The sequence below is a fragment of the Lampetra planeri genome, chromosome 78 (assembly GCF_965212315.1).
Source record: "Lampetra planeri chromosome 78, kcLamPlan1.2.h2, whole genome shotgun sequence".
Classification (NCBI taxonomy): Eukaryota; Metazoa; Chordata; class Hyperoartia; order Petromyzontiformes; family Petromyzontidae; genus Lampetra; species Lampetra planeri.
Window position 1 is genome coordinate 379,566 of NC_136183.1, and position 27,014 is coordinate 406,579.

Below are 27,014 nucleotides of genomic sequence, written 5' to 3' on the forward strand. Positions count from 1 at the left end.
GATACGGCCCTGCGGTACCCAGTCCCGCTGTCCTGTGGGGACCGGGACTCTGTGTAACCCAGAGGCGGAGTGTAGGGGGAGCATGCAGTGTGAGCATGCAGTGTGTAGCCAGAGGCATAGGGTCTACACGAGACAAGTGATGTGTGTGTAGCCAGAGGCATAGGGTCTACACGAGACGAGTGATGTGTGTGTAGCCAGAGGCATAGGGTCTACACGAGACGAGTGATGTGTGTGTAGCCAGAGGCATAGGGTCTACACGAGACGAGTGAAGAGTGTAGCCAGAGGCAGAGAGTCTACACGAGCTAAGTGAATTGTGCAGTCAGCAGAATAGAGACCACACGTTGTATCGTGACAAGTCAAGATTTAATAAAAAGTGTGTTACCCGTCAAGGAGTTTCCTGCCGTCATTTCCAATACTTCATACGTATCATTAAGTGGCATACCTTGCAACTGATTAATGATGTGAATTATCCTTATTTCAAAGAACATGCATGCCTTGCTCCAGAGGCAGATGCTTCCTGAATCATAAAAATACCCTTTGACCCGTATCACAAAACAGCTCTCACGTGAGTTATGTGTGCAGGTTACTACCAAGCACACACTTTGTCCAGTCATCACGTATTCCATGTTTGTTTGATAGAAATTGACTGATAGAAATACATTTTACTTGTTTGCACAAAATCAGACAAGTATTCATAAAATTATAATTCTAAATTATCGATAGGCTTATTGACAAAATGTAATTACTGCACTGAAATTTACTTTATCATGTTATATTGTATATACAAGAAGTTGATATATGTCTGGATGAGGCCTACACCTGCAGCACTCAGATTGAGGGAAGCCAAGTTGTAGAGCATTCTCTTTTTGTTGCAGAGGTTCAAGTTTCAAATATGACAGGCACCCCTAGTTAGTCAAGGAATATTAATAAAAAACGTGCACCGTCTGCTTAACAGTGGATGTTTAAACATACTATTGTGTCATTCAAAACAAGTAGGCCATTGCATTCTAGCATCGTGGTCAAAATTTGCCAAATTCTAAATATTACCCACAAATTACACTGGTCTACCGCCAAAATGCTTCCGAAATAAACGTAGTCCAACTTTACTAATTCTGGGTCGCTGAGAATGAAAATGATGCTTAAACTGTTGATTCACTTTAGTTTTCAAGATATGCTACTGGGTCAGTTTATACGACCCTTGACTTGGGAATGGTGGAGGATAAGTGAGTTATAAAGCGAAGGGACCTCAATTTAAACCAGAAATGATTAAAATACATCTTTGACTAGATCTATGAATAAATCTATGACTGGGTTTGGACAGTACTAGCTTTTTTAGCAAAACAATAATTGATGCAATCTGAACCTAGTATTGCATCATACATGATATGAATTGCATCATGTTATTCCTATAAGTCATGGATGATGCAATCATAACTAGGCTTACATCACTCTGCTGAACAAATTGCCCTATATCAGCTCAATAAATCAGTGTCGTGCTCTCTTACTTGTCGGTGTTTTATTTTGCACAGGACACATTTTTGTTTTGCCAAAGTTAAGTGAAGCTAATATAAAGGATTAATGAACTTCGAGATCATGCATTTGACAGTGCAGTGTGGCAAGGAAAAGAGGCATGGAAAGCCTTCCAGTTAGTGGCAACTACAGGGAGTTGGCGGAAAACCTCAAGGCATACACAATCCTTGGTTGCAACATGTCACTCATCTAGATTTTATCCCACCGAATTGCAGAGCAGTGAGCGATGAGAATGGCGAGCGATTTCACCAGGACATTGCAACAATAGAGAAACGGTATCAGGGCAAATGGAGCCCATCAATGCTTGCAGACTATTGCTGGACAGTGACAAGAGATGCTCAATTTAATGGATACAAGAGACAAGCCAAGAAGCACCAAGTAGACACTGAATAAGGACGTAACTATGTCATTTTATACACATAATAGTTTTGCCTTTCGTTTCATAATTAGAGTTATATATCCTATTTACTGATTTTTAAGTGTCACATGAACAAGACAGGTGACATGTGACCATGTAAAGCAACATTAAATACATTAAAAGACCGAGGTTTACAATTTATGAGTAAAACTCTACGATCAACACAATATACAGAAGTATAATGTAAAAACTTAAATATCTTGGGAACAGTAGACAATCAGTTGTTTTAATTGTCATATTTGAATCGGCGCGTAAAACTCCATAATAAACAGCACATTTCATCTCTCAAGCAGAAGACGTCTAAAAAACGTATAGACCAGTATTACACAACTGAGATAACACATCAATCATCGCTCCCTACTGAAAGACTCATTCCCACATGCAGGCTGATGCAGGGCCACCTTATGCCACACAGGGGCAGCTGCCACTTGGTGATTCTCTTCGAGTGTTTGTGATGAAATATGATACGAAACTCCGAATTACTGAGGCAATTAAGCAAGCACCATATAAATGCAAATATTATAACATAGTGAATGCTTGGGAGCTTATTGGCTCTCGCTCCTGGTTAGAGATCTACCCAACCCACAGGTCCACAAATACTGGCTGCTCTTACTTTGCAGGTTGAACCTAGGAATTGAGTGTTCAACTTCACATTCTTTTCATGAAAGGCCTGTGACAAAGGTGAATCTATTGGAGTATCATTGTATCAAGCTTACACATCTACCTGGTCTCCATTTGACTTTGTACTGTCTAAGAAGTCCACCCACACCTCCACTTCCACAAACTGCTGAGAGTTGCCTCGCTCTGCATCAGAGTCAGAATTCTCCTCCTGCTTCACGTTGCCTCCATCGATGTGAAGGTCCAATATTGGAGTTGAATCTTCATCTTCACATTTAACCTTCACTTTTTCGCTCTTCACTATCACTTCTTCAAATTTCAAATTCACTTTTTCATATTTCACCTCGATTCCTTTATAAGTGTCCAAGCTGAGATTTGCTTCTGGTTCTTGTTTCATGAGGGATGGGCTCATTGCAGCACTTTGACGTTCACAAGCCGATTTCAGACTCCACTCCTTCTTCTGATGACTGTGTGTTCTCTGGTGTGTTTTAAGATTTGATGACTGTGTAAACGCCTTCCCACACACAATGCACTTGAATGGTTTCTCTCCTGTGTGTGTTCTCTGGTGTGTTTTAAGAGTAGATGAATCTGAAAATGCATTTCCACACACACTGCACTTGAAGGGTTTCTCTCCTGTGTGTGTTCTCTGGTGTGTTTTAAGAGTAGATGAATCTGAAAATGCATTCCCGCAAACACTGCACTTGAATGGGTTTTCTCCTGTATGTGTTCTCTGGTGTTGTTTAAGAGTAAATGAAGATGAAAATGCCTTCCCACACACACTGCACTTGAAGGGTTTCTCTCCTGTGTGTGTTCTCTGGTGGGTCTGAAGAGCTGATGACTGTGCAAATGCCTGTTCACATACAGTGCACTTGAAGGGTTTCTCTCCTGTGTGAGTTCTCTGGTGGATCTGAAGAAATGATGACCATGCAAATGCCTTCTCACAGACAGTGCACTTGAAGGGTTTCTCTCCTGTGTGAGTTCTCTGGTGGCTCTGAAGAACTGATGACCGTGCAAACGCCTTCCCGCATAGAGTGCACTTGAATGGTTTCTCTCCTGTGTGAGTTCTCTGGTGGCTCTGAAGATTTGATGACCGTGTAAATGCCTTCTCACACACAGTGCACTTGAAAGGTTTTTCTCCTGTATGTGTTATCTGGTGTTGTTTAAGAGTAAATGAACATGAAAATGCCTTCCCACACACACTGCACTTGAATGGGTTCTCTCCTGTGTGTGCTCTCTGGTGTCTTTGAAGATGTGCTGACCGTGCAAACGTCTTCTCGCACACAGTGCACTTGAAAGGTTTCTCTCCTATATGTGCTATCTGGTGTTGTTTAAGATTAGATGAAGATGAAAATGCCTTCCCACACACACTGCACTTGAAGGTTTTCTCTCCTGTGTGAGTTCTTTGGTGCCGTCTCAAATTTCCAGTACGATCCGTTGTGTTTGCATACTGGTCGCATTGTTGCATTTTTGTACCGAGCTGCACTGAGTCCCTTTGCTCCATCAGAACAATTTTGCAGAGGAAGCGTCAGCTGCAGAAAGAAAAAAAAGTATCCACACCATCTACGTCAGTATCGAGGCACAGAGGAATGCATATACACACAGTCACATGACTTACACGTCTATACTTATTCATTTTTTAATATAGTTAAAAAGATTCCCCAGTTCAGCACACTGGCTGTTAAGGCACAATGAGAGGGCAAATGGTCATTAATGTCTGGAAGCCTAAGTATCTTAAAAATTAATGCTAACCCAAAACTTACAGCACACAATTTCAGCTGTCTGTCTACAAAGGAATATTTAGAAAAGCAAAATTCAGCTAACAAAGCAAAGTGTGCTGAAAATAATACTATTTGTGTTATGCAGAAATGCATAAATTAATGTTCAATTGCAACTTAGATGTGTGAAGCCAGGTTCAGATTTGTTTGAATGCTCGGATGAACAGATGTAACTTCAGCTGCATATGTGGTGTTATTTTCCTGTTTCCATTCTTTAAAAAGTTCCAGAGGAAAAAAAAAACATCTTTTGATTTAACCTCCGTGTTCAATCGAGTTAATATACTTTACAGCAAATACAAACTTTACACTGTCATACACTGGCATGGTAAAAAGGTGGTGGTGTGTCCAGAACCATGCCTGGCCGTCTTCATCTGCTCAGTATTAATGCTTCCTCACTTCACCATGTAATTAATTGAGGATCAATCAACATAGCAGAGGCCCACAATAAGTTAAGTTTGCACTTATCAATCATGTTTGCTGTTGGAAATAATCAAACTCTAATTGTTGAGTTCATAATGCAGTGAAATAACTGCGCCACCGCTCCCCACATAGATAACTCTTCCAAATACATTTCAAATGGATCAATAAAAGAAAAAAGAAAACAGTGAGCATTCATCACTATTTTGAAGTAACCTTGTCACAGTGATCATGCCATGATAGGTGCAATTTAATGTTATGTAAGTGTGGATCACTTGTCAGCAGGTCATGGGAATGATCCAGGTGTCATGGGATAACCGACTGAGATAATTGAGAGATGCATCAGCTGTGCTCCCCAATGTATTTCTGCATTATAGGCACCCAGAGTTCCACCCATTCATGTGAGCGTCACTCCTCTGACCTCATTGTTGTTGCAGAGCAAATATCTCTTAACTGTCCTGCAGCATACAGTGAGGGAAAAAAGTATTTGATCCCCTGCTGATTTTGTACGTTTGCCCACTGACAAAGAAATGATCAGTCTATAATTTTAATGGTAGGTTTATTTGAACAGTGAAAGACAGAATAACAACAAAATCCAGAAAAACGCATGTCAAAAATGTTATAAATTGATTTGCATTTTAATGGGGGAAATAAGTATTTGATCCTCTCTCAATCAAAAACATTTCTGGCTCCCAGGTGTCTTTTATACAGGTAACGAGCTGAGATTAGGAGCACACTCTTAAAGGGAGTGCTCCTAATCTCAGCTTGTTACCTGTATAAAAGACACCTGTTCACAGAAGCAATCAATCAATCAGATTCCAAACTCTCCACCATGGCCAAGACCAAAGAGCTCTCCAAGGATGTCAGGGACAAGATTGTAGACCTACACAAGAGCGTCACTCCTCTGACCTCATTGTTGTTGTACAGGAAATACCTCCAACTGCCCTGCAACATACCTCAGGGGCCTCCTCCACAGAGGCTAATCTTGACACTCCTGGTAAAGTCATCAGCAGGTCTGATCACCTCTACATCCTCCAATGCAGGCTCGCTTGCCAAAGAGACTCACTGATTATATTCTGTACTGATATTTCAGGGATCTGTAAGGTACTAATACAATCTTGTCTGGTTCAATAGAGGAGGGATCATAGGCAGGCCTTTAAATAAGTTCATATTTTGCATCCACAGAGAAAGGAGTAATATCTGTGGCCAAAACGACTCAAAGCTTTGTTCGTTCATTCGTTTCTAAATCCGCTTGTCCTGGTGAGGGTTGTGGCGTCAGCACATTCAGTAGGGCAGTCCAGACCTCCCTTTCCCTGCTGACAGACTCTAGCTCTTCCTGGGGAATTCCCAGGCGTTCCTAGGCCAGCCGAGCGACATAGTCCCGCCAGCGTGTCCTGGGCCGCCCCCGCGGTTTTCCCCCAGTGGGACATGCCTGGTAGAGTTCGAGGGGGCGTTTATTGGGGGCATCCTTACAGATATTCTATATTGGTATCATCCCTGGAACGAGGCCTGGGGGTGGTGTTCGCCAACAAGCACCTGGTGGCTGGGTGACCCACGTAACCCAGTCGGGCCCAGGCATGAATGTCTACGTGGTCCGCCCACCAACCGCAGGATGAAGGGTGAGGGACGGGTGCGATGCCAGTATGGCAGGGAGGGGGATGGTCTCAGACAGACTAGACCTTGGCAATGGACAGTCAGCTTTGTATGGAGCAAAAGTCCAGGCAGCTTCCACACAGTGTTACACAGTCTAATGAAACCATGCTGCTCAATTAATTTGAAGAGCTGGTCGTGAACATATTAACCAGATATGGGAGCTCCTCCAACATTTGTAGAACTGACCTGATTATTCATGGAGAGTTGAGCAAGTGCAGTGTTGTATGATATGAAATTCCCAGGCAGGCGATTTATTTTGTGGAATATATGCAAGGCCCCATTTCATGATTGAATTATCCAGGCACAAAACAAGATTCCCTAACTCCATCTGATTGTGTAGCCATTACCAGATAATCAGTATATCTAACATGGTTGACAAGCAGGGATTGATCCCTTAACTATAACCATGCATCGATTAGCGCATCATTGCAACCGTAATGAATGCAATGTATTTATATGGCCATTGTGAGCTTCTCATAAACTACATAATTATTGACGATGCTATGTAATGTAATGCATGAGGCCAGAGTGAATTCCTGTCACAAGAAAATTTGAACAGGAAAAGGCTTCGACTCCTGGTCATGCAGCTTTAGACGGGCCTGCCCAAAATCATAAAAGTCATCAACGAGTCTGAGCAGAGGCAGACATCGAAAACAAAGAACCCAAAGCCCAAAGCCTCTTTATGGTACTATAGGCCTTAATTTGATCAAGAAAGCAGAGATTTAGTTTCCGGAGTACTCCTCTGCTGTAGTCGATGGACAGAAAATACAGCAGCCCCTTGAATATCACGGAGGTTACGTTCTTGGAAAGTGCCACGTGAAAGCTAAAAGTGCAATATTAAATACTTAAGCCTTACCTAAGTCATGGCGTTAGGTAAACGGCAACTAAAATTTACATCACAATTGAAATAAGTACTGTACTGTATTCTAAAAAACTAAGCAATTGAAATAAACATTGAGAAACCATATCCAAAAAATATTCCAAGATCAAAAATAGGAAACATTTATATAAATAAAGCAGACTTTGCACGTGTACTTTCTTCCCATGAAACCTACACACCCCAAACTTTCCATGCATACTCACGGGCGATAGTGTTTTAGTGTGTTTTTTGCACAATTTTTAGCTTACTTGCTCACCTTCAACATCTGCAAACTCCAACCCCTCGCTGCTGCATCCAACCCCCCACCCTTTCTTTTGCCATTCTCACTACTACCGGTTTGCCACACACGCAAACATATTATGACATTTCAGAAACTACAATTCCACGCACTCATATTATCAGGCCTGCGTTTTTGCTGGAAAATTCATCCACTTCCGGCTCCTTACCGTCCTCTCTTGCACGTGCATGGCTCACCTCTAACACACACTGCAATATTTATTTTAAAAACACATGTACTATTCTAAAATATCTACATAACAGTACTGTCGATATTCTACACAACATAGACGCTATACAACAGATACGACTAAATACATAAATTCTACATTGCCTATTAACGAATAAAAAGCATGCACACACTCACTTTAAAATAATAATATATGTCCACATCACCACACGCATTCTATTCATACCAACTTCAAGCACTAGAAACAATTACTCCCTCTAACAACTTACAGCTTTACACTTCGTTCCTTTGTGGCTATGTCTTCACATTCCTACAACGATTATACATTTAACTCGCATTTCATTAACAATCTCTATATAGAATTTACTCACACACTCACTACACTGTTCTTACGTTTTTTAGATGTGTTTTGTCCATGGCTTTGACAAAGTTCTACATCAGACCCAGCTTGATGTGTACGGGTGGTAACAAAATCTTCCTTGATTCAACAAGTGGTGGATGCTGAATACCTTTCCCCCCAGGCTCCAATGTAGTAGAAATCTCTCGCATGACTATCCTATTCGCAGAGAAAACAGCAGTACTTCATGTATCCAGTCTGTAGACCAAACAAGAGAGTAACAACTTTCAAATCACCACAAAGCTACCACTGATGTTGGTCATAGTTTATAGCACCTCAAAAGTTGTTGAATGTTGTCATAGGTTTCCTTCATATGGACTGCATGACCAACTGAAATTGATGGCAAAACATTGCCATTATGCAGCAAAACAGCTTTAAGACTCATCTTCGATGAATCAATGAACAGTTTCCACTCATCTGGATCATGAACGATGTTGAGAGCTGCCATTACACAATCGATGTTACAGGCTCCAAGATCACCTTCCATGAAGAATAATGGGACGATCCTTTTGACGGTCACGAACATGGAAACCCTCATATCACCTGCCAGGAGATTCCACTGCTGCAGTCTAGAGCCCAACAGTTCTGCCTTACTCTTGGTAGTTCCAAATCCCTGACAAAGTCTTTCAGTTAACCTTGTGTTATGAGGTGTGGTTCAGAGGAGGATGGGAGAAAATCTGGGTCATGTGACCTTGATGGTCCAGGACCAGAAGTTTCATCCTCTTCCTTGCCTGACTCAAATGAGAATGATTCTGGTGCATCAGGAACAGGCAGTCCTTCTCCGTGGGGTACTGGGCATATAGCTGATGGAATGCACAGTTCACCGTTAATTGTTTAACACACCTTTCCCAACTGGAGGCACCATGCAGAAGTAACAATTGCTGATATGATCTATTGGATCTCTCCAAATCATTAGCACTGCAAAAGTCTACTTGTAGTACTAATCGCATATCTGCATTTCCCATAAATATGCTAAATTCCTCTTGATATGCAAATTATTTTGTCAAGACGCTCTTCGCCCCTCCATCCCAGCATAAATAGTCGCTCCAAGCCTGGAGCGTGCCATTCAGACTCTGTCTACTTGACAGACCTGTTCTCCACCTGAAGACGGCTGCTTGCGTTGTGGCCGAAACGTCGTGAGAATTATTTTATTATGTTTTATTTTTATTATTTTATAACTTCCCTTCTACGTGACTTTACCGAAAGAACCAAGAAGATGAATACCCTTCTCTATATAACTCACACATCCTCTGCCATTCCCAAAGTCAAGGGTCGTATGTATTGAAAACTAGAGCCAAACAACACTTTTAAGAATAATTTTCATTCTCAATTACCCAGAATAAGTAAAGTTGGACTACATTTATTTCAGACACATGTTTGCGAAAGACCAGTTCTATTTACTCTTTTCTGCTTATTAACTTTTACCTCCACCTATGTTCCTTGCAGAAAACGTGCGCTTGTCTTCACCAAAGACGATTACAATAATTGATGCCATTCGTAAAAGTGCTGCAATGGCTGCAATTATAGCTCCTGAACACAAAGAATTGAGACGGCATGCTGCCTGTGCTGCACATACAGCTAATGAATCTCCAAGACAGCATAGCATGCTGCCAGTGCTGCGATGGCTGCACCTACAGCTTATGAAACTCCAGTACAGCATGAAGTAAGACCACATGCGACCAGTGCTGCTATGCCTCCACCTAGAGCGAATGCAACTCCTCAACAGCAATAAGCTACACAGAAAACTAAGACAGCACAAATGGATGCTGCCACAGCTAATCAAACTCCAGTCCACCAAAAACCAAGGGAGCTTGCAAACAGCACATCAATGGCTGCAACAAGGTACCAAAACGAAAAGTCTTATTTTCCATACATTCCTCACCTCATAATAGAGGTTTTTGGGTTAGATCACGTAAATTTCTAGATGTGTCGTTAACACCCACCACCACCTGACACAGCCAACTAGTAAGGGTTGTCACGTAAACAGAACATGCCAATTCGTCACTAGTACAGCACACAGGTTGTGTGTTGGAGAGCCAAGCCACAACATTTACAATCGGAAAAATATGTTTTGGGTGAGTGGTGAGTCTGTGGGTGAGTGGTGAGTCTGTGTGTGAGTGGTGAGTCTGTGGGTGAGTGGTGAGTCTGTGGGTGAGTGGTGAGTCTGTGGGTGAATGGTGAGTCTGTGGATGAGTGCTGAGTCTGTGGGTGAGTGGTGAGTCTGTGGGTGAGTGGTGGATCTGTGTATGAGTGGTGAGTCTGTGGGTGAGTGGTGAGTCTGTGGGTGAGTCTGCAGGTGAGTGGCGAGTCTGTGGGTGAGTGCTGAGTCTGTGGGTCAGTGGTGAGTCTGTGGGTGAGTGCTGAGTCTGTGGGTGAGTGGTGAGTCTGTGGGTGAGTGCCGAGTCTGTGGGTGAGTGGTGAGTCTGTGGGTGAGTGCCGAGTCTGTGGGTGAGTGGTGAGTCTGTGGGCGAGTGTTGAGTCTGTGGGTGAGTGGTGAGTCTGTGGGTGAGTGGTGAGTCTGTGGGTGAGTGGTGAGTCTGTGGGTGAGCACTGAGTCTGTTGGTGAGTGGTGAGTCTGTGGGTGATTCTGTGGGTGAGTGGTGAGACTGTGAGTGAGTGCCGAGTCTGTGGGTGAGTGCCGAGTCTGTGGGTGAGTGCCGAGTCTGTGGGTGAGTGTTGAGTCTGTGGGTGAGTGCTGAGTCTGTGGGTGAGTGGTGAGTCTGTGGGTGAGTGCCGAGTCTGTGGGTGAGTGCCGAGTCTGTGGGTGAGTGTTGAGTCTGTGGGTGAGTGCCGAGTCTGTGGGTGAGTGCCGAGTCTGTGGGTGAGTGCCGAGTCTGTGGGTGAGTGCTGAGTCTGTGGGTGAGTGCTGAGTCTGTGGGTGAGTGGTGAGTCTGTGGGTGAGTGCCGAGTCTGTGGGTGAGTGCTGAGTCTGTGGGTGAGTGCCGAGTCTGTGGGTGAGTGGTGAGTCTGTGGGTGAGTGCCGAGTCTGTGGGTGAGTGGTGAGTCTGTGGGCGAGTGTTGAGTCTGTGGGTGAGTGGTGAGTCTGTGGGTGAGTGGTGAGTCTGTGGGTGAGTGGTGAGTCTGTGGGTGAGCACTGAGTCTGTTGGTGAGTGGTGAGTCTGTGGGTGATTCTGTGGGTGAGTGGTGAGACTGTGAGTGAGTGCCGAGTCTGTGGGTGAGTGCCGAGTCTGTGGGTGAGTGCCGAGTCTGTGGGTGAGTGCCGAGTCTGTGGGTGAGTGTTGAGTCTGTGGGTGAGTGGTGAGTCTGTGGGTGAGTGTTGAGTCTGTGGGTGAGTGGTGAGTCTGTGGGTGAGTGCCGAGTCTGTGGGTGAGTGGTGAGTCTGTGGGTGAGTGCCGAGTCTGTGGGTGAGTGCTGAGTCTGTGGGTGAGTGGTGAGTCTGTAGGTGAGTGGTGAGTCTGTGGGTGAGTGTTGAGTCTGTGGGTGAGCACTGAGTCTGTGGGTGTGCGGTGAGTCTGTGGGTGAGCGGTGAGTCTGTGGGTGAGCGGTGAGTCTGTGGGTGAGCGGTGAGTCTGTGGGTGAGCGGTGAGTTAGTGGGTGAGTGGTGGGTCTGTGGGTGAGTGGTGAGTCTGTGGGTGAGTGGTGGGTCTGTGGGTGAGTGGTGAGTCTGTGGGTGAGTGGTGAGTCTGTGGGTGAGTGCTGAGTCTGTGGGTGAGTGCCGAGTATGTGGGTGAGTGGTGAGTCTGTGGGTGAGTGCCGAGTCTGTGGGTGAGTGGTGAGTCTGTGGGCGAGTGTTGAGTCTGTGGGTGAGTGGTGAGTCTGTGGGTGAGTGGTGAGTCTGTGGGTGAGTGGTGAGTCTGTGGGTGAGCACTGAGTCTGTTGGTGAGTGGTGAGTCTGTGGGTGATTCTGTGGGTGAGTGGTGAGACTGTGAGTGAGTGCCGAGTCTGTGGGTGAGTGCCGAGTCTGTGGGTGAGTGCCGAGTCTGTGGGTGAGTGTTGAGTCTGTGGGTGAGTGGTGAGTCTGTGGGTGAGTGTTGAGTCTGTGGGTGAGTAGTGAGTCTGTGGGTGAGTTGTGAGTCTGTGGGTGAGTGGTGAGTCTGTGGGTGAGTGCCGAGTCTGTGGGTGAGTGCCGAGTCTGTGGGTGAGTGGTGAGTCTGTAGGTGAGTGGTGAGTCTGTGGGTGAGTGTTGAGTCTGTGGGTGAGCACTGAGTCTGTGGGTGTGCGGTGAGTCTGTGGGTGAGCGGTGAGTCTGTGGGTGAGCGGTGAGTCTGTGGGTGAGCGGTGAGTCTGTGGGTGAGCGGTGAGTTAGTGGGTGAGTGGTGGGTCTGTGGGTGAGTGGTGGGTCTGTGGGTGAGTGGTGAGTCTGTGGGTGAGTGGTGGGTCTGTGGGTGAGTGGTGAGTCTGTGGGTGAGTGGTGAGTCTGTGGGTGAGTGCCGAGTCTGTGGGTGAGTGGTGAGTCTGCGGGTGAGTGCCGAGTCTTTGGGTGAGTGCTGAGTCTGTGGGTGAGTGCCGAGTCTGTGGGTGAGTGGTGAGTCTGTGGGTGAGCACTGAGTCTGTGGGTGAGTGATGAGTCTGTGGGTGAGTGTTGAGTCTGTGGGTGACCACTGAGTCTGTGGGTGAGCGGTGAGTCTGTGGGTGAGCGGTGAGTTAGTGGGTGAGTGGTGGGTTTGTGGGTGAGTGGTGGGTCTGTGGGTGAGTGGTGAGTCTCTGGGTGAGTGGTGAGTCTGTGGGTGAGTGGTGAGTCTGTGGGTGAGTGCCGAGTCTGTGGGTGAGTGGTGAGTCTGTGGGTGAGTGGTGAGTCTGTGGGCGAGTGGTGAGTCTGTGGGTGAGTGTATGGGTGAGTGTCGAGTCTGTGGGTGAGTGGTGAGTCTGTGGTCGAGTGGCGAGTCTGTGGGTGAGCGCTGAGTCCGTGGGTGAGTGGTGAGTCTGTGGGTGAGTGCTGAGTCTGTGGGTGAGTGGTGAGTCTGTGGGTAAGTGGTGAGTCTGTGGGTGAGTGGTGAGTCTGTGGGTGAGTGGTGAGTCTGTGGGTGATTGGTGAGTCTGTGGGTGAGTGCTGAGTCTGTGGGTGAGTGCTGAGTCTGTGGGTGAGTGGTGAGTCTGTGGGTGAGTCTGTGGGTGAGTCTGTGGGTAAGTGCCGAGTCTGTGGGTGAGTGCTGAGTCTGTGGGTCAGTTTGTGGGCGAGTGGTGAGTCTGTGGGTGAGCGCTGAGTCTGTGGGTGAGCGGTGAGTCTGTGGGTGAGTGTTGAGTCTGTGGGTGACCACTGAGTCTGTGGGTGAGCGGTGAGTCTGTGGGTGAGCGGTGAGTTAGTGGGTGCGTGGTGGGTTTGTGGGTGAGTGGTGGGTCTGTGGGTGAGTGGTGAGTCTCTGGGTGAGTGGTGAGTCTGTGGGTGAGTGGTGAGTCTGTGGGTGAGTGCCGAGTCTGTGGGTGAGTGGTGAGTCTGTGGGTGAGTGGTGAGTCTGTGGGCGAGTGGTGAGTCTGTGGGTGAGTGTATGGGTGAGTGCCGAGTCTGTGGGTGAGTGGTGAGTCTGTGGTCGAGTGGCGAGTCTGTGGGTGAGCGCTGAGTCCGTGGGTGATTGGTGAGTCTGTGGGTGAGTGCTTAGTCTGTGGGTGAGTGGTGAGTCTGTGGGTAAGTGGTGAGTCTGTGGGTGAGTGGTGAGTCTGTGGGTGAGTGGTGAGTCTGTGGGTGATTGGTGAGTCTGTGGGTGAGTGCTGAGTCTGTGGGTGAGTGCTGAGTCTGTGGGTGAGTGGTGAGTATGTGGGGGAGAGTTGAGTCTGTGGGTGAGTAGTGAGTCTGTGGGTGAGTTGTGAGTCTGTGGGTGAGTGGTGAGTCTGTGGGTGAGTGCCGAGTCTGTGGGTGAGTGCCGAGTCTGTGGGTGAGTGGTGAGTCTGTGGGTGAGTGGTGAGTCTGTGGGTGAGTGTTGAGTGTGTGGGTGAGCACTGAGTCTGTGGGTGAGCGGTGAGTCTGTGGGTGAGCGGTGAGTCTGTGGGTGAGCGGTGAGTCTGTGGGTGAGCGGTGAGTCTGTGGGTGAGCGGTGGGTCTGTGGGTGAGTGGTGGGTCTGTGGGTGAGTGGTGAGTCTGTGGGTGAGTGGTGGGTCTGTGGGTGAGTGGTGAGTCTGTGGGTGAGTGGTGAGTCTGTGGGTGAATGCCGAGTCTGTGGGTGAGTGGTGAGTCTGCGGGTGAGTGGTGAGTCTGTGGGTGAGTGCCGAGTCTGTGGGTGAGTGGTGAGTCTGTGGGTGAGTGGTGAGTCTGTGGGTGAGTGATGAGTCTGTGGGTGAGTGGTGAGTCTGTGGGTGAGTGGTGAGTCTGTGGGTGAGCACTGAGTCTGTGGGTGAGTGATGAGTCTGTGGGTGAGTGTTGAGTCTGTGGGTGACCACTTAGTCTGTGGGTGAGCGGTGAGTCTGTGGGTGAGCGGTGAGTTAGTGGGTGAGTAGTGGGTGTGTGGGTGAGTGGTGGGTCTGTGGGTGAGTGGTGAGTCTCTGGGTGAGTGGTGAGTCTGTGGGTGAGTGGTGAGTCTGTGGGTGAGTGTGTGGGTGAGTGCCGAGTCTGTGGGTGAGTGGTGAGTCTGTGGTCGAGTGGCGAGTCTGTGGGTGAGCGCTGAGTCTGTGGGTGAGTGCTGAGTCTGTGGGTGAGTGGTGAGTCTGTGGGTAAGTGGTGAGTCTGTGGGTGAGTGGTGAGTCTGTGGGTGAGTGGTGAGTCTGTGGGTGATTGGTGAGTCTGTGGGTGAGTGGTGAGTCTGTGGGTGAGTGGTGAGTCTGTGGGTGATTGGTGAGTCTGTGGGTGAGTGCTGAGTCTGTGGGTGAGTGCTGAGTCTGTGGGTGAGTGGTGAGTCTGTGGGTGAGTGGTGAGTCTGTGGGCGAGTGGTGAGTCTGTGGGTGAGTGTATGGGTGAGTGCCGAGTCTGTGGGTGAGTGGTGAGTCTGTGGTCGAGTGGCGAGTCTGTGGGTGAGCGCTGAGTCCGTGGGTGAGTGGTGAGTCTGTGGGTGAGTGCTGAGTCTGTGGGTGAGTGGTGAGTCTGTGGGTAAGTGGTGAGTCTGTGGGTGAGTGGTGAGTCTGTGGGTGAGTGGTGAGTCTGTGGGTGATTGGTGAGTCTGTGGGTGAGTGCTGAGTCTGTGGGTGAGTGCTGAGTCTGTGGGTGAGTGGTGAGTATGTGGGGGAGAGTTGAGTCTGTGGGTGAGTAGTGAGTCTGTGGGTGAGTTGTGAGTCTGTGGGTGAGTGGTGAGTCTGTGGGTGAGTGCCGAGTCTGTGGGTGAGTGCCGAGTCTGTGGGTGAGTGGTGAGTCTGTGGGTGAGTGGTGAGTCTGTGGGTGAGTGTTGAGTCTGTGGGTGAGCACTGAGTCTGTGGGTGAGCGGTGAGTCTGTGGGTGAGCGGTGAGTCTGTGGGTGAGCGGTGAGTCTGTGGGTGAGCGGTGAGTCTGTGGGTGAGCGGTGGGTCTGTGGGTGAGTGGTGGGTCTGTGGGTGAGTGGTGAGTCTGTGGGTGAGTGGTGGGTCTGTGGGTGAGAGGTGAGTCTGTGGGTGAGTGGTGAGTCTGTGGGTGAATGCCGAGTCTGTGGGTGAGTGGTGAGTCTGCGGGTGAGTGGTGAGTCTGTGGTCGAGTGGCGAGTCTGTGGGTGAGCGCTGAGTCCGTGGGTGATTGGTGAGTCTGTGGGTGAGTGCTGAGTCTGTGGGTGAGTGGTGAGTCTGTGGGTAAGTGGTGAGTCTGTGGGTGAGTGGTGAGTCTGTGGGTGAGTGGTGAGTCTGTGGGTGATTGGTGAGTCTGTGGGTGAGTGCTGAGTCTGTGGGTGAGTGCTGAGTCTGTGGGTGAGTGGTGAGTATGTGGGGGAGAGTTGAGTCTGTGGGTGAGTAGTGAGTCTGTGGGTGAGTTGTGAGTCTGTGGGTGAGTGGTGAGTCTGTGGGTGAGTGCCGAGTCTGTGGGTGAGTGCCGAGTCTGTGGGTGAGTGGTGAGTCTGTGGGTGAGTGGTGAGTCTGTGGGTGAGTGTTGAGTCTGTGGGTGAGCACTGAGTCTGTGGGTGAGCGGTGAGTCTGTGGGTGAGCGGTGAGTCTGTGGGTGAGCGGTGAGTCTGTGGGTGAGCGGTGAGTCTGTGGGTGAGCGGTGGGTCTGTGGGTGAGTGGTGGGTCTGTGGGTGAGTGGTGAGTCTGTGGGTGAGTGGTGGGTCTGTGGGTGAGTGGTGAGTCTGTGGGTGAGTGGTGAGTCTGTGGGTGAATGCCGAGTCTGTGGGTGAGTGGTGAGTCTGCGGGTGAGTGGTGAGTCTGTGGGTGAGTGCCGAGTCTGTGGGTGAGTGGTGAGTCTGTGGGTGAGTGGTGAGTCTGTGGGTGAGTGATGAGTCTGTGGGTGAGTGGTGAGTCTGTGGGTGAGTGGTGAGTCTGTGGGTGAGCACTGAGTCTGTGGGTGAGTGATGAGTCTGTGGGTGAGTGTTGAGTCTGTGGGTGACCACTTAGTCTGTGGGTGAGCGGTGAGTCTGTGGGTGAGCGGTGAGTTAGTGGGTGAGTAGTGGGTTTGTGGGTGAGTGGTGGGTCTGTGGGTGAGTGGTGAGTCTCTGGGTGAGTGGTGAGTCTGTGGGTGAGTGGTGAGTCTGTGGGTGAGTGTGTGGGTGAGTGCCGAGTCTGTGGGTGAGTGGTGAGTCTGTGGTCGAGTGGCGAGTCTGTGGGTGAGCGCTGAGTCTGTGGGTGAGTGCTGAGTCTGTGGGTGAGTGGTGAGTCTGTGGGTAAGTGGTGAGTCTGTGGGTGAGTGGTGAGTCTGTGGGTGAGTGGTGAGTCTGTGGGTGATTGGTGAGTCTGTGGGTGAGTGGTGAGTCTGTGGGTGAGTGGTGAGTCTGTGGGTGATTGGTGAGTCTGTGGGTGAGTGCTGAGTCTGTGGGTGAGTGCTGAGTCTGTGGGTGAGTGGTGAGTCTGTGGGTGAGTGGTGAGTCTGTGGGCGAGTGGTGAGTCTGTGGGTGAGTGTATGGGTGAGTGCCGAGTCTGTGGGTGAGTGGTGAGTCTGTGGTCGAGTGGCGAGTCTGTGGGTGAGCGCTGAGTCCGTGGGTGAGTGGTGAGTCTGTGGGTGAGTGCTGAGTCTGTGGGTGAGTGGTGAGTCTGTGGGTAAGTGGTGAGTCTGTGGGTGAGTGGTGAGTCTGTGGGTGAGTGGTGAGTCTGTGGGTGATTGGTGAGTCTGTGGGTGAGTGCTGAGTCTGTGGGTGAGTGCTGAGTCTGTGGGTGAGTGGTGAGTATGTGGGGGAGAGTTGAGTCTGTGGGTGAGTAGTGAGTCTGTGGGTGAGTTGTGAGTCTGTGGGTGAGTGGTGAGTCTGTGGGTGAGTGCCGAGTCTGTGGGTGAGTGCCGAGTCTGTGGGTGAGTGGTGAGTCTGTGGGTGAGTGGTGAGTCTGTGGGTGAGTGTTGAGTCTGTGGGTGAGCACTGAGTCTGTGGGTGAGCGGTGAGTCTGTGGGTGAGCGGTGAGTCTGTGGGTGAGCGGTGAGTCTGTGGGTGAGCGGTGAGTCTGTGGGTGAGCGGTGGGTCTGTGGGTGAGTGGTGGGTCTGTGGGTGAGTGGTGAGTCTGTGGGTGAGTGGTGGGTCTGTGGGTGAGAGGTGAGTCTGTGGGTGAGTGGTGAGTCTGTGGGTGAATGCCGAGTCTGTGGGTGAGTGGTGAGTCTGCGGGTGAGTGGTGAGTCTGTGGGTGAGTGCCGAGTCTGTGGGTGAGTGGTGAGTCTGTGGGTGAGTGGTGAGTCTGTGGGTGAGTGATGAGTCTGTGGGTGAGTGGTGAGTCTGTGGGTGAGTGGTGAGTCTGTGGGTGAGCACTGAGTCTGTGGGTGAGTGATGAGTCTGTGGGTGAGTGTTGAGTCTGTGGGTGACCACTTAGTCTGTGGGTGAGCGGTGAGTCTGTGGGTGAGCGGTGAGTTAGTGGGTGAGTAGTGGGTTTGTGGGTGAGTGGTGGGTCTGTGGGTGAGTGGTGAGTCTCTGGGTGAGTGGTGAGTCTGTGGGTGAGTGGTGAGTCTGTGGGTGAGTGTGTGGGTGAGTGCCGAGTCTGTGGGTGAGTGCCGAGTCTGTGGGTGAGTGGTGAGTCTGTGGTCGAGTGGCGAGTCTGTGGGTGAGCGCTGAGTCTGTGGGTGAGTGCTGAGTCTGTGGGTGAGTGGTGAGTCTGTGGGTAAGTGGTGAGTCTGTGGGTGAGTGGTGAGTCTGTGGGTGAGTGGTGAGTCTGTGGGTGATTGGTGAGTCTGTGGGTGAGTGGTGAGTCTGTGGGTGAGTGGTGAGTCTGTGGGTGATTGGTGAGTCTGTGGGTGAGTGCTGAGTCTGTGGGTGAGTGCTGAGTCTGTGGGTGAGTGGTTAGTATGTTGGTGAGAGTTGAGTCTGTGGGTGAGTGCCGAGTCTGTGGGTGAGTGGTGAGTCTGTGGGTGAGTGTTGAGTCTGTGGGTGAGCACTGAGTCTGTGGGTGAGCGGTGAGTCTGTGGGTGAGCGGTGAGTCTGTGGGTGAGCGGTGAGTCTGTGGGTGAGCGGTGAGTCTGTGGGTGAGCGGTGAGTTAGTGGGTGAGTGGTGGGTCTGTGGGTGAGTGGTGGGTCTGTGGGTGAGTGGTGAGTCTGTGGGTGAGTGGTGGGTCTGTGGGTGAGTGGTGAGTCTGTGGGTGAGTGGTGAGTCTGTGGGTGAGTGCCGAGTCTGTGGGTGAGTGGTGAGTCTGCGGGTGAGTGGTGAGTCTGTGGGTGAGTGCCGAGTCTGTGGGTGAGTGCCGAGTCTGTGGGTGAGTGGTGAGTCTGTGGGTGAGTGATGAGTCTGTGGGTGAGTGGTGAGTCTGTGGGTGAGTGGTGAGTCTGTGGGTGAGCACTGAGTCTGTGGGTGAGTGATGCGTCTGTGGGTGAGTGTTGAGTCTGTGGGTGACCACTTAGTCTGTGGGTGAGCGGTGAGTCTGTGGGTGAGCGGTGAGTTAGTGGGTGAGTAGTGGGTTTGTGGGTGAGTGGTGGGTCTGTGGGTGAGTGGTGAGTCTCTGGGTGAGTGGTGAGTCTGTGGGTGAGTGGTGAGTCTGTGGGTGAGTGTGTGGGTGAGTGCCGAGTCTGTGGGTGAGTGGTGAGTCTGTGGGTGAGTGGTGAGTCTGTGGGCGAGTGGTGAGTCTGTGGGTGAGTGTATGGGTGAGTGCCGAGTCTGTGGGTGAGTGGTGAGTCTGTGGTCGAGTGGCGAGTCTGTGGGTGAGCGCTGAGTCTGTGGGTGAGTGCTGAGTCTGTGGGTGAGTGGTGAGTCTGTGGGTAAGTGGTGAGTCTGTGGGTGAGTGGTGAGTCTGTGGGTGAGTGGTGAGTCTGTGGGTGATTGGTGAGTCTGTGGGTGAGTGCTGAGTCTGTGGGTGAGTGCTGAGTCTGTGGGTGAGTGGTGAGTCTGCGGTTGAGTGCCGAGTCTGTGGGTGAGTGCTGAGTCTGTGGGTGAGTGCCGAGTCTGTGGGTGAGTGGTGAGTCTGTGGGTGAGTGCCGAGTCTGTGGGTGAGTGGTGAGTCTGTGGGCGAGTGTTGAGTCTGTGGGTGAGTGGTGAGTCTGTGGGTGAGTGGTGAGTCTGTGGGTGAGTGGTGAGTCTGTGGGTGAGCACTGAGTCTGTTGGTGAGTGGTGAGTCTGTGGGTGATTCTGTGGGTGAGTGTTGAGTCTGTGGGTGAGTAGTGAGTCTGTGGGTGAGTGGTGAGTCTGTGTGTGAGTGTTGAGTCTGTGGGTGAGCACTGAGTCTGTGGGTGAGCGGTGAGTCTGTGGGTGAGCGGTGAGTCTGTGGGTGAGCGGTGAGTCTGTGGGTGAGTGCCGAGTCTGTGGGTGAGTGGTGAGTCTGCGGGTGAGTGGTGAGTCTGTGGGTGAGTGCCGAGTCTGTGGGTGAGTGGTGAGTCTGTGGGTGAGTGGTGAGTCTGTGGGTGAGTGATGAGTCTGTGGGTGAGTGGTGAGTCTGTGGGTGAGTGCCGAGTCTGTGGGTGAGTGGTGAGTCTGTGGGTGAGTGGTGAGTCTGTGGGTGAGTGATGAGTCTGCGGGTGAGTAGTGAGTCTGTGGGTGAGTGGTGAGTCTGTGGGTGAGCACTGAGTCTGTGGGTGAGTGATGAGTCTGTGGGTGAGTGTTGAGTCTGTGGGTGACCACTTAGTCTGTGGGTGAGCGGTGAGTCTGTGGGTGAGCGGTGAGTTAGTGGGTGAGTAGTGGGTTTGTGGGTGAGTGGTGGGTCTGTGGGTGAGTGGTGAGTCTCTGGGTGAGTGGTGAGTCTGTGGGTGAGTGGTGGGTCTGTGGGTGAGTGTGTGGGAGAGTGCCGAGTCTGTGGGTGAGTGGTGAGTCTGTGGGTGAGTGGTGAGTCTGTGGGCGAGTGGTGAGTCTGTGGGTGAGTGTATGGGTGAGTGCCGAGTCTGTGGGTGAGTGGTGAGTCTGTGGTCGAGTGGCGAGTCTGTGGGTGAGCGCTGAGTCTGTGGGTGAGTGCTGAGTCTGTGGGTGAGTGGTGAGTCTGTGGGTAAGTGGTGAGTCTGTGGGTGAGTGGTGAGTCTGTGGGTGAGTGGTGAGTCTGTGGGTGATTGGTGAGTCTGTGGGTGAGTGGTGAGTCTGTGGGTGAGTGGTGAGTCTGTGGGTGATTGGTGAGTCTGTGGGTGAGTGCTGAGTCTGTGGGTGAGTGGTGAGTATGTGGGTGAGAGTTGCGTCTGTGGGTGAGTGCCGAGTCTGTGGGTGAGTGGTGAGTCTGTGGGTGAGTGGTGAGTCTGTGGGTGAGTGTTGAGTCTGTGGGTGAGCACTGAGTCTGTGGGTGAGCGGTGAGTCTGTGGGTGAGCGGTGAGTCTGTGGGTGAGCGGTGAGTCTGTGGGTGAGCGGTGAGTCTGTGGGTGAGCGGTGAGTTAGTGGGTGAGTGGTGGGTCTGTGGGTGAGTGGTGGGTCTGTGGGTGAGTGGTGAGTCTGTGGGTGAGTGGTGGGTCTGTGGGTGAGTGGTGAGTCTGTGGGTGAGTGGTGAGTCTGTGGGTGAGTGCCGAGTCTGTGGGTGAGTGGTGAGTCTGCGGGTGAGTGGTGAGTCTGTGGGTGAGTGCCGAGTCTGTGGGTGAGTGGTGAGTCTGTGGGTGAGTGGTGAGTCTGTGGGTGAGTGATGAGTCTGTGGGTGAGTGGTGAGTCTGTGGGTGAGTGGTGAGTCTGTGGGTGAGTGTTGAGTCTGTGGGTGACCACTTAGTCTGTGGGTGAGCGGTGAGTCTGTGGGTGAGCGGTGAGTTAGTGGGTGAGTAGTGGGTTTGTGGGTGAGTGGTGGGTCTGTGGGTGAGTGGTGAGTCTCTGGGTGAGTGGTGAGTCTGTGGGTGAGTGGTGAGTCTGTGGGTGAGTGTGTGGGTGAGTGCCGAGTCTGTGGGTGAGTGGTGAGTCTGTGGGTGAGTGGTGAGTCTGTGGGCGAGTGGTGAGTCTGTGGGTGAGTGTATGGGTGAGTGCCGAGTCTGTGGGTGAGTGGTGAGTCTGTGGTCGAGTGGCGAGTCTGTGGGTGAGCGCTGAGTCTGTGGGTGAGTGCTGAGTCTGTGGGTGAGTGGTGAGTCTGTGGGTAAGTGGTGAGTCTGTGGGTGAGTGGTGAGTCTGTGGGTGAGTGGTGAGTCTGTGGGTGATTGGTGAGTCTGTGGGTGAGTGCTGAGTCTGTGGGTGAGTGCTGAGTCTGTGGGTGAGTGGTGAGTATGCGGTTGAGTGCCGAGTCTGTGGGTGAGTGCTGAGTCTGTGGGTGAGTGCCGAGTCTGTGGGTGAGTGGTGAGTCTGTGGGTGAGTGCCGAGTCTGTGGGTGAGTGGTGAGTCTGTGGGCGAGTGTTGAGTCTGTGGGTGAGTGGTGAGTCTGTGGGTGAGTGGTGAGTCTGTGGGTGAGTGGTGAGTCTGTGGGTGAGCACTGAGTCTGTTGGTGAGTGGTGAGTCTGTGGGTGATTCTGTAGGTGAGTGGTGAGACTGTGAGTGAGTGCCGAGTCTGTGGGTGAGTGCCGAGTCTGTGGGTGAGTGCCGAGTCTGTGGGTGAGTGGTGAGTCTGTGGGTGAGTGGTGAGTCTGTGGGTGAGTGATGAGTCTGTGGGTGAGTGGTGAGTCTGTGGGTGAGTGGTGAGTCTGTGGGTGAGTGTTGAGTCTGTGGGTGACCACTTAGTCTGTGGGTGAGCGGTGAGTCTGTGGGTGAGCGGTGAGTTAGTGGGTGAGTAGTGGGTTTGTGGGTGAGTGGTGGGTCTGTGGGTGAGTGGTGAGTCTCTGGGTGAGTGGTGAGTCTGTGGGTGAGTGGTGAGTCTGTGGGTGAGTGTGTGGGTGAGTGCCGAGTCTGTGGGTGAGTGGTGAGTCTGTGGGTGAGTGGTGAGTCTGTGGGCGAGTGGTGAGTCTGTGGGTGAGTGTATGGGTGAGTGCCGAGTCTGTGGGTGAGTGGTGAGTCTGTGGTCGAGTGGCGAGTCTGTGGGTGAGCGCTGAGTCTGTGGGTGAGTGCTGAGTCTGTGGGTGAGTGGTGAGTCTGTGGGTAAGTGGTGAGTCTGTGGGTGAGTGGTGAGTCTGTGGGTGAGTGGTGAGTCTGTGGGTGATTGGTGAGTCTGTGGGTGAGTGCTGAGTCTGTGGGTGAGTGCTGAGTCTGTGGGTGAGTGGTGAGTCTGCGGTTGAGTGCCGAGTCTGTGGGTGAGTGCTGAGTCTGTGGGTGAGTGCCGAGTCTGTGGGTGAGTGGTGAGTCTGTGGGTGAGTGCCGAGTCTGTGGGTGAGTGGTGAGTCTGTGGGCGAGTGTTGAGTCTGTGGGTGAGTGGTGAGTCTGTGGGTGAGTGGTGAGTCTGTGGGTGAGTGGTGAGTCTGTGGGTGAGCACTGAGTCTGTTGGTGAGTGGTGAGTCTGTGGGTGATTCTGTAGGTGAGTGGTGAGACTGTGAGTGAGTGCCGAGTCTGTGGGTGAGTGCCGAGTCTGTGGGTGAGTGCCGAGTCTGTGGGTGAGTGTTGAGTCTGTGGGTGAGTGGTGAGTCTGTGGGTGAGTGTTGAGTCTGTGGGTGAGTAGTGAGTCTGTGGGTGAGTGGTGAGTCTGTGTGTGAGTGTTGAGTCTGTGGGTGAGCACTGAGTCTGTGGGTGAGCTGTGAGTCTGTGGGTGAGCGGTGAGTCTGTGGGTGAGCGGTGAGTCTGTGGGTGAGCGGTGAGTCTGTGGGTGAGCGGTGAGTTAGTGGGTGAGTGGTGGGTCTGTGGGTGAGTGGTGGGTCTGTGGGTGAGTGGTGAGTCTGTGGGTGAGTGGTGGGTCTGTGGGTGAGTGGTGAGTCTGTGGGTGAGTGGTGAGTCTGTGGGTGAGTGGTGAGTTTGTGGGTGAGTGGTGAGTCTGTGGGTGAGTGCCGAGTCTTTGGGTGAGTGCTGAGTCTGTGGGTGAGTGCCAAGTCTGTGGGTGAGTGGTGAGTCTGTGGGTGGGTGGTGAGTCTGTGGGTGAGTGGTGAGTCTGTGGGTGAGTGGTGAGTCTGTGGGTGAGTGGTGAGTCTGTGGGTGAGCACTGAGTCTGTGGGTGAGTGATGAGTCTGTGGGTGAGTGTTGAGTCTGTGGGTGACCACTGAGTCTGTGGGTGAGCGGTGAGTCTGTGGGTGAGCGGTGAGTTAGTGGGTGAGTGGTGGGTTTGTGGGTGAGTGGTGGGTCTGTGGGTGAGTGGTGAGTCTGTGGGTGATTGGTGAGTCTGTGGGTGAGTGCTGAGTCTGTGGGTGAGTGCTAAGTCTGTGGGTGAGTGCTGAGTCTGTGGGTGAGTGGTGAGTCTGTGGGTGAGTCTGTGGGTGAGTCTGTGGGTGAGTCTGTGGGTGAGTCTGTGGGTGAGTCTGTGGGTAAGTGCCGAGTCTGTGGGTGAGTGCTGAGTCTGTGGGTCAGTTTGTGGGCGAGTGGTGAGTCTGTGGGTGAGCACTGAGTCTGTGGGTGAGTGATGAGTCTGTGGGTGAGTGTTGAGTCTGTGGGTGACCACTGAGTCTGTGGGTGAGCGGTGAGTCTGTGGGTGAGCGGTGAGTTAGTGGGTGAGTGGTGGGTTTGTGGGTGAGTGGTGGGTCTGTGGGTGAGTGGTGAGTCTCTGGGTGAGTGGTGAGTCTGTGGGTGAGTGGTGAGTCTGTGGGTGAGTGTGTGGGTGAGTGCCGAGTCTGTGGGTGAGTGGTGAGTCTGTGGGTGAGTGGTGAGTCTGTGGGCGAGTGGTGAGTCTGTGGGTGAGTGTATGGGTGAGTGCCGAGTCTGTGGGTGAGTGGTGAGTCTGTGGTCGAGTGGCGAGTCTGTGGGTGAGCGCTGAGTCCGTGGGTGAGTGGTGAGTCTGTGGGTGAGTGCTGAGTCTGTGGGTGAGTGGTGAGTCTGTGGGTAAGTGGTGAGTCTGTGGGTGAGTGGTGAGTCTGTGGGTTAGTGGTGAGTCTGTGGGTGATTGGTGAGTCTGTGGGTGAGTGCTGAGTCTGTGGGTGAGTGCTGAGTCTGTGGGTGAGTGGTGAGTCTGCGGTTGAGTGCCGAGTCTGTGGGTGAGTGCTGAGTCTGTGGGTGAGTGCCGAGTCTGTGGGTGAGTGGTGAGTCTGTGGGTGAGTGCCGAGTCTGTGGGTGAGTGGTGAGTCTGTGGGCGAGTGTTGAGTCTGTGGGTGAGTGGTGAGTCTGTGGGTGAGTGGTGAGTTTGTGGGTGAGTGGTGAGTCTGTGGGTGAGCACTGAGTCTGTTGGTGAGTGGTGAGTCTGTGGGTGATTCTGTGGGTGAGTGCCGAGTCTGTGGGTGAGTGCCGAGTCTGTGGGTGAGTGCCGAGTCTGTGGGTGAGTGTTGAGTCTGTGGGTGAGTGGTGAGTCTGTGGGTGAGTGTTGAGTCTGTGGGTGAGTAGTGAGTCTGTGGGTGAGTTGTGAGTGAGTGGTGAGTCTGTGGGTGAGTGCCGAGTCTGTGGGTGAGTGCCGAGTCTGTGGGTGAGTGGTGAGTCTGTGGGTGAGTGGTGAGTCTGTGGGTGAGTGTTGAGTCTGTGGGTGAGCACTGAGTCTGTGGGTGAGCGGTGAGTCTGTGGGTGAGTGGTGAGTCTGTGGGTGAGCGGTGAGTCTGTGGGTGAGCGGTGAGTCTGTGGGTGAGCGGTGAGTTAGTGGGTGAGTGGTGGGTCTGTGGGTGAGTGGTGGGTCTGTGGGTGAGTGGTGAGTCTGTGGGTGAGTGGTGGGTCTGTGGGTGAGTGGTGAGTCTGTGGGTGAGTGGTGAGTCTGTGGGTGAGTGCCGAGTCTGTGGGTGAGTGGTGAGTCTGCGGGTGAGTGCCGAGTCTTTGGGTGAGTGCTGAGTCTGTGGGTGAGTGCCGAATCTGTGGGTGAGTGGTGAGTCTGTGGGTGAGTGGTGAGTCTGTGGGTGAGTGGTGAGTCTGTGGGTGAGTGGTGAGTCTGTGGGTGAGCACTGAGTCTGTGGGTGAGTGATGAGTCTGTGGGTGAGTGTTGAGTCTGTGGGTGACCACTGAGTCTGTGGGTGAGCGGTGAGTCTGTGGGTGAGCGGTGAGTTAGTGGGTGAGTGGTGGGTTTGTGGGTGAGTGGTGGGTCTGTGGGTGAGTGGTGAGTCTGTGGGTGATTGGTGAGTCTGTGGGTGAGTGCTGAGTCTGTGGGTGAGTGCTGAGTCTGTGGGTGAGTGCTGAGTCTGTGGGTGAGTCTGTGGGTGAGTCTGTGGGTGAGTCTGTGGGTAAGTGCCGAGTCTGTGGGTGAGTGCTGAGTCTGTGGGTCAGTTTGTGGGCGAGTGGTGAGTCTGTGGTTGAGCGCTGAGTCTGTGGGTGAGCGGTGAGTCTGTGGGTGAGTGCTGAGTCTGTGGGTGAGTGGTGAGTCTGTGGGTGAGTGGTGAGTCTGTGGGTGAGTGGTGAGTCTGTGGGTGATTGGTGAGTCTGTGGGTGAGTGCTGAGTCTGTGGGTGAGTGCTGAGTCTGTGGGTGAGTGGTGAGTCTGCGGTTGAGTGCCGAGTCTGTGGGTGAGTGCTGAGTCTGTGGGTGAGTGCCGAGTCTGTGGGTGAGTGGTGAGTCTGTGGGTGAGTGCCGAGTCTGTGGGTGAGTGGTGAGTCTGTGGGCGAGTGTTGAGTCTGTGGGTGAGTGGTGAGTCTGTGGGTGAGTGGTGAGTCTGTGGGTGAGTGGTGAGTCTGTGGGTGAGCACTGAGTCTGTTGGTGAGTGGTGAGTCTGTGGGTGATTCTGTAGGTGAGTGGTGAGACTGTGAGTGAGTGCCGAGTCTGTGGGTGAGTGCCGAGTCTGTGGGTGAGTGCCGAGTCTGTGGGTGAGTGTTGAGTCTGTGGGTGAGTGGTGAGTCTGTGGGTGAGTGTTGAGTCTGTGGGTGAGTAGTGAGTCTGTGGGTGAGTGGTGAGTCTTTGTGTGAGTGTTGAGTCTGTGGGTGAGCACTGAGTCTGTGGGTGAGCTGTGAGTCTGTGGGTGAGCGGTGAGTCTGTGGGTGAGCGGTGAGTCTGTGGGTGAGCGGTGAGTCTGTGGGTGAGCGGTGAGTTAGTGGGTGAGTGGTGGGTCTGTGGGTGAGTGGTGGGTCTGTGGGTGAGTGGTGAGTCTGTGGGTGAGTGGTGGGTCTGTGGGTGAGTGGTGAGTCTGTGGGTGAGTGGTGAGTCTGTGGGTGAGTGGTGAGTTTGTGGGTGAGTGGTGAGTCTGTGGGTGAGTGCCGAGTCTTTGGGTGAGTGCTGAGTCTGTGGGTGAGTGCCAAGTCTGTGGGTGAGTGGTGAGTCTGTGGGTGGGTGGTGAGTCTGTGGGTGAGTGGTGAGTCTGTGGGTGAGTGGTGAGTCTGTGGGTGAGTGATGAGTCTGTGGGTGAGTGTTGAGTCTGTGGGTGACCACTGAGTCTGTGGGTGAGCGGTGAGTCTGTGGGTGAGCGGTGAGTTAGTGGGTGAGTGGTGGGTTTGTGGGTGAGTGGTGGGTCTGTGGGTGAGTGGTGAGTCTGTGGGTGATTGGTGAGTCTGTGGGTGAGTGCTGAGTCTGTGGGTGAGTGCTGAGTCTGTGGGTGAGTGCTGAGTCTGTGGGTGAGTCTGTGGGTGAGTCTGTGGGTGAGTCTGTGGGTAAGTGCCGAGTCTGTGGGTGAGT

General features: G+C 52.1%; 1 protein-coding gene across 6 annotated transcripts in view; it reads right to left on the minus strand.

The window, feature by feature from the left end:
- Positions 1-346: 346 nt before the first annotated feature.
- LOC144738153 (uncharacterized) overlaps positions 347-27,014 on the minus strand; it is a 31,612-nt gene continuing 4,944 nt past the window's right edge. For 2 of the 6 annotated variants that reach the window (XM_078621117.1, XM_078621113.1), the window contains 2 exons: positions 8,151-8,313; positions 347-4,095 (listed from right to left, as the gene is read on the minus strand). In XM_078621117.1, coding sequence (XP_078477243.1) covers positions 2,661-4,067 — 1,407 coding nt within the window. In that variant the 5' untranslated portion in view covers positions 4,068-4,095; positions 8,151-8,313 and the 3' untranslated portion in view covers positions 347-2,660. Of the gene's footprint in view, positions 4,096-8,150; positions 8,353-27,014 lie in introns of all 6 variants that reach the window. The other 4 variants (XM_078621115.1, XM_078621112.1, XM_078621114.1 and 1 more) reach the window with 2 other exon arrangements.